Source organism: Vigna umbellata, chromosome 4 (assembly GCF_029865625.1).
Source record: "Vigna umbellata cultivar VRB3 chromosome 4, Vumbellata_1.0, whole genome shotgun sequence".
Classification (NCBI taxonomy): Eukaryota; Viridiplantae; Streptophyta; class Magnoliopsida; order Fabales; family Fabaceae; genus Vigna; species Vigna umbellata.
The window spans coordinates 52,848,994-52,861,429 of NC_142168.1; the positions used below are offsets into that span (position 1 = coordinate 52,848,994).

The following is a 12,436-nucleotide window of genomic DNA, read 5'->3' on the forward strand; positions in this document are numbered from 1 at the left end:
AAGAATTTAAGGAACTTTGTTTTAGGAAAATTTTCTCACATCTATTTTTTTCTTTGTGAACATGTTTGTTTTATTTAAATTTGTTTTCTTACAATCAAATTAACTTTATGTGAGTCTTAAAATGAACTTTAAGATAAAAAATATTGATGATATTTAATTAATTTTTATGTTCATTATTAGTTTATTTTAAAATTTATTAGATGATTGATTAAATTGTATTTTTATTTTACACTGAATATTTGATTAATTTTAGATTAGATGTTTTACATTTAAATTAAATGAGTCAAATATAAAAATGAAGAATAATTGAAGCAATTCATATATTTTATTGTAACATCATGCTTAATGACAAATGTAAAGCTGGAAATTGAAAAGGAAAATATGCAATTTTATTCTGATAAATATATCTTACTTTAATAATTTGTCAGGCTTAATAAGTTTTTGCTTTTAAACTCTCCAAACAATTATTCAAAACATTGGTTGCAGCAAGAAATATGTGGAAACTAAAAGAGCTTCTGCTAGAAAAGTGTGTAGCATTTAGTGTTTATGATGTCTTGGTGAGAGGTAAAGGGTAATTAAAAGCTCTAAAAACAACGAAGGCAAGTTGGTAACTGGATAAGGATTGTGATCAAACTACCATCATTAATACATTTCTGATAAGCTTAAATTTTGACCTATCATCCCAATGTTATACACTTGCCATATCACATTTTCTACTTTACTTTTCACTCACACCTTCACCTACTCTGCATATGACAAGAGATGCACAAAACACTCACCCAGACACCACAAGCTCAACTCTCTCCCTGTGAATTTCATTATCTGCTTTCTTCCACCTCTCTTCACGTGCAAATATGTGCAACCACAACTCATTTAAGGTTAAAGTATTTAAAATTTGTTAAAACTTGTTTATATTCATAAAAATACAATTTTTTTAGGTAGTGGAACATTTCCTAATCCAAATTCATATTAAATTTACTAGCTAATGATTCAGTCTGGAATGTTTTTAAAAATTATTTAAACTGTACTTTTTAGTAAATTAAATTATATATATATCAATTTTGTCGTATAATGAAAATGTCATAATTAAAATCCAATATTCTTACTATTTCTCGAACATCCATGTGACTATGTTGGTTCAAATTTAGATAACATTTTACATTGTTTTTTTTCTTTAGCTAAATGTCACACACGAGGTTAAACTAAAACACTCTTTGGTTCAGGCTATAAAAAGTCGAGAATCTTCACCAAACATTATACCTGAACCATATGATATATATTGATTTAGATATTTATGTTGCCGAAAATGATTAATATTTTAAGTTTTTGTTTTTATATATATTATAGGCAACAAAGCTACACAAAATTCAACACTAAACATAACAGGGTTTTTTTATCTTAGGTATAATAACATTTAAACAATAGACATGTAACAAATTTAAATAAAAGGTCTATTTCCCCATGTCAAAAACAAGGGTAAGAAAGCTAAACATGTAAATTCCTTATACTAATGGAAACCCCCCACGGTAACAGAAGCTTTGCTCTCATCTGCTGGCTTCGGATTTGGCAGCAGAATAACAGCTAACACTGCACTCACGGCTGCTGCCACCGCACCCAACACAAACGCCGGCAAGTTACCACCACCAAACCATTTATCCCATTGTCCACTTATTGCTGATACTATCATCTGTATATATAAAAGTCATGTATACACAAAAATTAGTCATAAAGTTAATCACCATAATAATCATATGATATTTTGATATAAACTTTATCAAATTAACAATTGTGATAAAAAAAATATATTAATTTTTTTAAAAAAATATGTGCCCAAGTTTAGCCCATCATGTAATTATGTATTCAATTCTTAACATAGTTATGAGAAAATATATTAAATTAAATGACAAAAATATGTTTGTAATGTAAAAGGATTCTTACCTGAGGCACGACAATTGAAACATTGAGGACGCCCAAAGATAAACCTGAACATTGAAGAAAGGTTAATTATGTATATAGACATTTGATTTATGACTACAGTAGTTTGCCAATTTTTTTTCTTTATACAAAGTAAATTTCACAAACAGTAATTTTCTAAAAATACAATAATTATTTAAAATATAAAACATAATAAATGATATTGTTTGCTTTACCTTGGCCTGCACCTGAAGCACTGGAGTATATAGATGCTAGAGCAAATGGAACACTGAAAGTAATCTGGGTACACATTGAAAGTATATATATTAGTTTATGACACATTGATATATAATTATATATTGAGTAATCTTTAAATACTTTTATATATCCTCTCTCAGATAATGGTTTTAAAATTTTATAGTTTGTATAACCTTTTTTTTTTCTTCAACCTTCCAAAATAAAACAAAAAAAAAACCAAGGAGTTATTACTTTATAATGGTCAACATTTAAGGACGACTTAATTACGCATTACACAAAAATTAATCTTACTAAAAAATATTAATAACATATTGAATATTTCAACATCTAAAAAAATATTAAATGTATTAAATAGTTACCAAATCAGCTTGCTTAAAAGAAGAAAAAAAAATCTCTGAAATTAAAACATCACAAAAATGGTTTGAAAACATTTTTAGATCAGAAGAAAAAAACTGAAAAAAAAAGATAGACAGACAATAAAAACATTACAAGAAAGAAAGTAATGGTTATACCGCTAGAGGGATTCCGAGGACGGAGAAGAAACTCAATGCGCCAGCTTTAACAGCGGTAGAAGGATGACCAGCCATGACGCCGTCATGCCTCCGTTCGTTACGTGCAGCATTTGTGATCACCACCGTCATGGCCATGCCAACGGCAAGGATAACGTTAACGATTGCCCATAGCCACTTAACTCCTCCGACAAGACGACCCATTGGTTCCACCGCCAATGACATCAGAGCTAAAACGACTGAGTTCAACATGAGCCCCAATGAACCTGCATGCACACCATCATTGTATGCTGGACTGCCCACATCACCGCCATACACCTCACGACCCATCCAATCAGTATCGAACAACATATAAGGGAACCATGCGACCCAGTTAATGGCGGTTACAAGCATCAACATCAACATTGGTTTTTGTAATTCCTTAAAGGCAGCACCCAATTCACCAAAACATGAACACAACAGTCCAGTTTGAACGTCTTGGTTTTCACCGTTGTTAGTGTTGCCAGAACCGAGCTTTAACTGTGGATCCTCCACGCAAGTGAGAACAATAGCACAAAGAATAAGGAGGAGCAGTATTGAGAAGAAAAAACAACTTTTCAGGTTTGCACAAAACACGTCACACGCCTTGGTTTCAGTGAACGGGAAAATACGATGGAGTTTATCATAGGAGCCAGCGGCATAGCCAAGAACGTTGCCAATGGCCATGAAGAACGAATAAAAGGCATTGGCAGTTCTGGTCTTTTTCTGATCTCCAGCGGCAAGATCTCCGAGAAAAGCTCGGCATGGACCCTGAAGCATGTTGTTAGCAACATCCAAGATCCAAAAGCCAATCACAAAAATGGCCACCGCTCGTGGACGCGTCTTTTGGGTTAAATCGTCACCGGTGGCGTGTCCTATATCAGCCGCATAGCCAATGAGAAACACAGAGATGGCAACGGCAAGCGCACCACTCATGATGAATGGACGGCGGCGGCCAAAACGGGAAGTGCATCTATCACTGGTGTACCCTACAATGGGCTGCACAACCAACCCAGAAATGGGGCCACAGAGCCAGATGAAAGAGGACCAGGCATGAGGAACTCCCAAAGTCTGAACATAGGGTGTTAAGAGAGAGAGTTGCAGGGCCCATCCAAATTGGATTCCCGCAGCAATGGAAGAAACAGCAAACATTTTTCGGAGGGGACTAGATTGTTTCCGCTCTGCTGTTTCCACCTGAAGCGAAGAGGACGAAGGCTCCATTGAACAGATCTCCCTAAAAACACACCAGTGTTTGATTCCCTTCTATGAAACAAAAGGAGTGAGAGAAAATAGTGTGAGAAAAAGGGAAGAATTGGTGAGTATTTAAAGAGTGAGGATCAATAAGTGGACAAAATAAGAATACTGGAAGAGCCGGTATCAGGTGATTTTGTGATTTTTAGGGGAAACCCCTGAATCCTTATCAGTTGTTGACGTGGAATGAATATAGTTTTCACACTGTGTAACGTAATCCAAACTTTTGTTTGACATTGATTGTAAAGGACTGCATTTATTAACTCCAATTAAACCTTTTATTAATTTTTATTTTTTTTAATCATTTTCATTACTGTTTCTTAATAGTAAAATATGGCTACAAATAAAAAATTCAAACCATTTCAAAATAAAATGCTTCAGTCTATTAAAATCAAATCACACTAACTAAATTTTGCTTAAAATTGGATCAAAACCCCATGAAGACTATGAAAGCAGCAAGAGTGATTCTCCCTTCACCTCACCGCTTTCGTCCTGCACCTCCAAAACATATTTTAATTTCAATGATACCCTTTGTCTTTCACACACTTAACGAGAATATTTTGAATCTTTTAAAAAGTTAACTTTCTGCCGCATCTCAAACTCAAACCCTTCACCTCACCGCCTTCGTCCTGCACCTCCAAAACATATTTTAATTTCAATGATACCCTTTGTCTTTCACACACTTAACGAGAATATTTTGAATCTTTTAAAAAGTTAACTTTCTGCCGCATCTCAAACTCAAACCCTACACCCCCTTTCCAAATCAGTTCTCCCTCTTTTTCTCCCCTCATTCTGCCATTTTTCTCTCCGGGTTCCCTATGCCAAGCTGCGTTCGTGTCGTGCCAAGCGTTCGTCCTTCGTGTTCGTCGCCGGAGAACTTAAACGCCGTTGGAGTTGCGGTCACAAACGTCCGCAGTTGGAGTTGCGGTCACAGACGTCCGCAGTTGGAAGTGCGGTCAGGTGCACAGAGAAACCGCATTTCGAACTGCGGCAAAAACAAACCGCAGTTCGATCTGCGGAAAGCACAGACCCACCCACCACAGTTCGAAATGCGTAAAGCACGTAGATCCCACCGCATTTCGATCTGCGGCTGAGACAAACCGCACTTCGCACTTCGAAGTGCGTTAGATTTTTAGGGTTTAGTTTTTTTATTTTTTTATTAGGTTAGTATATATTTATTTTATTAGGTTTTATTTTTATTAGGTTAGTATAATAAATTTAATTTTTTATGTTAGTTGTTAAATAAAATTTTTTGTTTTAATATATTTTGAATTATTTTATTTGTTTGTTAAATTTTGTTGAATTTGTTATTTTCAACATATTATTATTTTCGTAATATATTATTTATTATGTATTTAATTTTATTTAAGTTTTTTAATTTTTTATGAAATTGAAATAATTATTAAATTGTTTATTGAATTAAATAATAATTATTATATATAATGTTAAATATTATTTTAGATTTATTTGTAATAATTTAATTATTATATATGTAATTTTTTTGGAATTCGTACCATAAAACGTGAAACGCACTTCAACGTGCACATAAATATATAAACGCACTTCGAAGTGCGGTTAGGAAATAATATAAATAAGTGCGGTTATAAAACGCATTTCGAAGTGCAACCACTAGGAAACACACTTCGAAATGCGGTTAGAAAACAATTGATTAGGTTTTGACTTTTTATTAAATAAAGAATAAAGAAGTAAAATTGGGGATACAAGATAAAGGCAGTAAGGTACAGGAAGAATCACTCAAGCAGCAATAGGTGGTGTTGCAGTGTTGCAATTTTAGATTGTCGAAAATTTACTTTTTCAATTTTTTATATATTATTTTTTTTAACGGAAATAAATACTCATGATAGTATTGGTCAATGTTGTTGTAACTACTGTTTTTTATAAGTCTTCTCAATCAAAAACTTAATCTTGATTTTTAAAATCTTCAATTATGTGCCTATTGATGACAAGATTTCTTCTTATTACAGATTTGAATCACAGATTTTAATGTATAGAATCCTTATCCATTTAATTTTTATCAATATAATTCATTTCATTTTATTCTTTAAATTTTAGAATTTTATTTTTATAATTCAAAAACATACTTAAAATAAAATTATACAAATTATTATTTTATAATTAATTTTTATAAATATAATTTTAATATTTTTAATTTTAGTAATTATGATAAAAACTAAATTTTTATTTTTATTTTTCATATGAAAAAAATAGATACAAATAATGGTAAGATATATTTGCACTGGAAAACTAAACTAAATTGAATATATATATATATATATATATATATATATATATATATAAAATTTTTATTATAGTTGTAAAGAATTTTTAAATAAATAAAGTCATTTGATATATAGGCATAAATATGTAATATTTATACTGATTGAAAATTCCTATAAAGTATGAATAGCTTTCTTCTAAATATTATTTATATTATTAAATAAATATTAATATATTATTTATATTATTAAATAAATATTGATGAATTTTATTAATATTTAAAATTAATTGTTGACTTTCATTTTTAAAATAGTGTTTTATAAAACTAAAATTATAAATAATATGTTAAGGGTATGGAAATGGATAAAAATAATACAAACCTTTTAGGAAACTTAATTGATTACTGAAACCATTAATTCATAGAGATTTTGTAAATTATTAATGTTATTTTTTAGGATTTCATATCTAGTAGTATAATTAGGTCTTTAAGTACAATTAAGAAAAGTATTGCTTATTTATCTCAAATAAAAATATCTCTAAACATTCAAAACATTTTTAATAGTATATGATTGTAGGAGAGAAATATCAAGAGTTCTATATTCCTATGGAGGATATATCCCTAAGTTATGTCCAAATCATAAAATTCGGGTATCATATTATGGAATCTTTTGGATGCAGACTTTTCTTTTATTGTGATTGTGATAACATTTGTTTTGAAACAATATATTGAATATTAGAATAAAATTTTGTTATTTTAGTTATTGATATTTCAAGATTATATATATATATATATATATATATATATATATATATATATATATATTGAGTAAAGACATTTTAAACTCAATTTTGATATGATATAATAAATTGTGTAATAATATAGTTTTTTTTATTTTATACTAATATATAATTTTGTATTTTTTAATTTTAATATATTTTATATATTTTACATAGTAAAAAGAAATTTATATATTTATATAAAAATTTGATATTTTCAAAATATTTGTTTCGATCATAACTACTTCGAATTTTTATAATATTTATTAGTAATGTACTTTCTATTAGAAGATAAGTATTACTTTCAACATTAATGAAAAAATAATCTCAACTTATGAATAGGTCAAAATGGGAGATTTGTTGAATGAGCAAGGCATGTAGGTATTTAGAAGGAGTACATCTAATGAGTCGATGAATCACCATGAAGCAATGGAAGACTTTTCAAGAAGAGTGACTAGAAGTATCACTAGAAAGGAGACCTCTAACCCTACTTTTTTGTCTTTATATTTTTCATTTCTTTATGTTGACCATAGTTGTCTTGACTTAAGTTCACGTGTTGACTTTTGCTTATTTGTTTTGTAGGATAAGCTTATGCCAAATAGGATGAGTATTACACTACTTGGAATGGAGGAGAGTCTCGACCTTGAATCCAAGCATGACATATGTCTTCTTTAATGAGTGGAGAACAAGATTGACCTTCTAGAAAGGAAGATCAAGGCTACACATTTAGAAGGCTTGGTGGCCAAGTTAGGTTTCTTTCATATCAAATTGTCACCTTTTAAACCTAATTTCTTTAAGCTTATGTCTTCTGTATTTGTACCTTTTTCTTTAGCTTTGTTGTTTTGAAAGAGGCCATTTTCCATCCTTATAAAAAAAGTTCTCTTAAACATTTGTAAGGGTTTAATACTTTGAGAGATATACTTTATATTTGATCATTGTGTAAGAGTACTCTCCTTTTGTGAGTGTCGTCTTCACTAGCCTTATCTTGAGCTAGCACTCAAGTGGTGGCATTCCCACTTATATTGGGATGGTGAGCCTTTGTGTCCCTTAAGTGGCATGCCTATCTTGAAAGTGTGAAAAGTAAGAGTTTATGAATTTATAAAAGTGTGAGGATTAAGATGGATGATTCCAACAAATCTTTTTTCTTTTAATAATGTTGGTATGTTCACATGAATAATTAATGAATAAACATATAAAAATTATTTATGGAGAAAAAACACAATACTTTTTTATGTAAAATATTTCAAGATTCGATAATCAACACCAAAAGTTTTGTACATGACTTAAGAGTTTCGTTTAATAATGATTGTAAACAAAAAGTTAGTATTTGTAGTCTTTATGATTTTCTCCATTCCGTTGTGGGGGGACGTCTATAATATTATAAACGTCGGGACCCCTCTAACGGACGTTTAAGTGGCTGAAAAAGTTAACTCTTCAACTACCCTATCAGCAACTTAAACGTCCTTTGTGGGGGCCGGACGTCTATAATATTATACACGTCGGGGCCCCTCCAACGGACGTTTAAGTGGAATTTTGAAGAGTTAACTTTTCAGCCACTTAAACGTCCGTTAGAGGGGCCCCGACGTGTATAACATTATAGATGTCCGCCCCCTCCCCCCCACAACGGACGTTTAAGTTGCTGACAAGGTAGTTGAAGAGTTAACTTTTTCAGCCACTTAAACGTCCGTTGGAGGGGCCCGACGTGTATAATATTATAGACGTCGGGGCCCCTCCACAACGGACGTTTAAGAGGCTGAAACAATTAACTCTTCAACTACCCTGTCAGATATTTACGGATATGCCACAACTCCACATATTTACGGATATGCCACCGATCAATTATTTGCGTTGGTGTTTTTGTGGACGGACATCTATTGGGTGACGTTAAAGGCCAATTCTGCATTAGTGAGAGTTGGCTGGCATGAGTTAAAATGTTGAGAATATTACATTTAACTAATGATTTTAACCCTCCATAAAAGCATATCTCGACTTCTGTTGTTTACACAACAAAACAATTAGAAGAAATTGAAGAGAAAAAATTGAGTTTGGATTCAGCTTATGAAGTCCCAATTTTACCCTTTATCATCCGGACCAACCCCATTTCTTCAAGAAGTCGACATTGGCATGTCAAAGGGGTTTCGAAACAACCCTTTTAGCTTGAAGTGTCAGAGGGAAACTCAACTTTCAAAGGGTCAAATCCTAGCAATTTCACTTCCTCAATAGCGAGTATAAGGTCGGAGCACAGAACCGAAGGCAGAGTAGAGCAAGTAGTCAATTACGACGTGTATTACTCTAATGTAGAGTAACTTTTAACGTTGTCACGTCAATTAGGTTAATATTGCCATGTAATAAATAAGTGTATAACTCACTTAGTTTTTGTCAAGTGACAATTCTGCCGTTAGCGTTTTTAACGTCGTAAACAAAAAGGACTAACAGTGAATCATTTTTGCAAAATATAAGATGTTAGAGAACTTTTGAAAGAAATGAAGACAACTTTGAATATACCCTACAATTCGAAGGACCAAAATCGGTATTAAACCATGTATAAACTAACTAAACTAACTAGCAATTGTTTATAAGAAAGAAATATACTTGAAATCACATCATCTTAATAGATAACAACAAATGATTAAAAAATTCCTTGCTTCCTAAATAATCCTCAAACTCAAATATAAATAATAAATTCAATTGACACTAATTAAGGAATAAAAGTTAGTTTATTTAATAGTTTTTAATTGTACTAACTTGGTAATCTAGAAAAAATATATTTTCTGGACTACTCTTGTTTTTGAAACTTGAGATCAAGACTACTTAAAAAAATAGCTTTATAAATATAAATAAATCATAGTTTTAAAATAGTCTTATTAAATTAGGTAAATTAGTTATTTGAAATAATAATTAATTAGTTATTTTAGATTTAACAAAGTTTTAAGTTTTAACAAATTTAATTTTTTTATATTTTCAAACAATTGAGTATTTTGTGTTTAATTTTCTTTTTCAATTAGTTGGATTATTGCAAATGTTATTTTGTCCAGTAATAATTTTTATTTAATTTTGTGTATTGAAAAATATAAAATTTTGTGATTAATAAAATAATATTATAATTAACACGATAAATATTTTTTATTGTTTCAATATTATTTTATATAAATAAAAAATATTTCATAATTTTTAATATGTGAAGATAATAAAAGTAAGAAAACAGAATAAAATAATACTTATGTCATTCAATTAAAAAAATAAAAACTCGAACAAGAAGTACAAAACTTTTTAGTGTCCAATAAAATAATTAAAGTCTTTATGTTTTATTAAAAAGTAAATCGAAGTCTCTCGTTCATTTTATATATATATATATATATATATATATATATATATATATATATATATATATATATATATATATATATATATATATAACAGGTTGACTACTTAATCATTCACTCAGGGTTAAATCTATAAAGTGGGTTAAATGAATTAATTCACTAGTTTATTTAATTTTTTTTTTACTTTATTCTTTCAAAATTTTTATACAGATTGTTTTGATGATCAAATTTAAATAATAATAAGTGAACTAATTAATATAAATAAAAGTTTTGTATAAACAGATTAATGGTTTGAATTGTAATGTTTTTTTTATTAAATAATTAATTCATTTTATTTTATTAAAAAATATTAGTGGATTGATGAATAAATGGATTTAATCCAAATGAGTTTGATTATTTGTAAATCGAATTAAAATTGGTTCGAATTAAAATTTCATATTTTTTTTAAGTGAACCTGATCCGAACCCATAATGGATTGAATTAACTGACAATTTTTAATTTATTTTGATGATAAAATATATATATATATATATATATATATATATATATATATATATATATATATATATATATATAAATGAACAAGGAAGACTAGCTTTCTTGAAAAGAAGAAAAAGTAATTAAAATCAGGTTAAATGACTTAATACTTGGTAAGCTCATCTTTAATCATAGTTAATTATTTTAAATTGATGTTAAAAAGTTATCTGAAGTTGTGACTGTTTCATATATACTCAAACTCAAACTGTGGGTGAGTCTTGCCCACAAAAATGGATCAGACTAATATGGTTGAGATTGGGAAGGAGACAAAAATTCAATTGCTTCTGCAGTTAACATAATACATATCAAACAAGGAGGACCAACTTCACATAATTGAAAAACATCATCAGCAAAATCAAAACTCCTTATATTGCACCGACCAAAATTGAAGTAAAAACAAAATCAAACGCGTCCTAGTTTATGAGGACCCAACACTTTCTGTAAAGAAGCCTATTTTCTTTGCAGAATATAATGCACCAAATTCGTCCTTTTAATGCAGATGTTGTTGTTTCCTTCTACTTCTTTAAAGAGCATTGATGTTCTCATTAAATGAATGAATTGATTCATATTGTTGTTTACCAAAATAGAGAAAGTTTTCTATTAGGGAAGATGATCACCAAACAGAGAAATGGATTCGAATTGAAATTACTAAATTGAAGAGACCAATAAAACAATCTGCTTCTACAAGAAGTATAATCATGTTGAGATTCTCAAGGAGGAGACAAATTGTTATCTACGCTAAACTATCAATTTTTTTTACATGGTCAAAATTTATTTTCTTAATAATTAAAAGTAATTAATTATAAAGATCTGTATATATTTTATATACTTTTGGAAGAATATCTCCATATTTAAAACTCTCTCTATATATAAAATATGCTATTAAGTTTGGTTCAACTAATTTAAAACTTTATAATTATTAATAAAGATGGTTTTTATATGAACTTATATTTATATTTATTACCTTCTAAACATATTCCATTTTATTGACATGTTTATAAAAAACAACTTACAAAGGAATTACTTTCAAGTGCTTTATGATAATAATATTTAAAAACCAATAAAAATATTTATTTTCTAGTTTTTTATTCATATATAATATAATTACTGATAAAGAAAGAAGATTATTTTATTGAACTTCTTTATATTTATTACCTTCCAAACAGGATCTTTATTTCATTTGTTTAACAGAATATGATTACAATATTATAAAGGTTAAAAAAAATTATTTATTCTATAATTGTTTTTCTGTACTAATATTTTGTAATTTCGCTATAAATTTTAATAATGATATACTATTTTAATAACTGTTATCTATGATTATATAGAGAAAATGGTCATATATATATATATATATATATATATATATATATATATATATATATATATATATATATGGGTTTGCTAACACGCGTACGTCTGTTTTTCAGTTGGTACATTTTAGCAATGTGTACCGGATTTTAGTAGACAAAAATACCCTTATATATCATGGATTCTGAGTTTTAAAGTTAAGGGTATTTTAATAATTTTCATTCTCAAAACTTAAAAAAAAAAAAACCTCCCAAACCCTTACTCACCTCTCTCATTCCTCTCAATCCTTTCTCTTTCATC

The 12,436-nt window shown here is 29.1% G+C and overlaps 1 protein-coding gene across 1 annotated transcript; it reads right to left on the reverse strand.

Annotated features, from left to right (window-relative positions):
* Positions 1-1,357: 1,357 nt before the first annotated feature.
* LOC148200588 (sucrose transport protein SUC8-like) lies at positions 1,358-3,989 on the reverse strand. Its single transcript, XM_088113823.1, has 4 exons — positions 2,685-3,989; positions 2,151-2,214; positions 1,939-1,982; positions 1,358-1,687 (listed from the first exon to the last, which is right to left on the reverse strand). Exons 1-4 carry the CDS (start codon positions 3,918-3,920, stop codon positions 1,508-1,510), a joined length of 1,524 nt encoding a protein of 507 aa, XP_087969949.1. The 5' UTR covers positions 3,921-3,989; the 3' UTR covers positions 1,358-1,507.
* Between the last annotated feature and the right edge of the window lie 8,447 nt (positions 3,990-12,436).

Excerpts from the sequence above, each read along its gene's own strand:
- LOC148200588 (XM_088113823.1), bottom strand. The coding sequence starts at position 3,920 with ATGGAGCCTTCGTCCTCTTCGCTTCAGGTGGAAACAGCAGAGCGGAAA. Across the intron at positions 1,983-2,150 it reads TGCTTCAGGTGCAGGCCAAG|GTTTATCTTTGGGCGTCCTC; the intron begins GTAAAGCAAACA and ends TTCAATGTTCAG. Across the intron at positions 1,688-1,938 it reads TTTCAATTGTCGTGCCTCAG|ATGATAGTATCAGCAATAAG; the intron begins GTAAGAATCCTT and ends TTATATATACAG.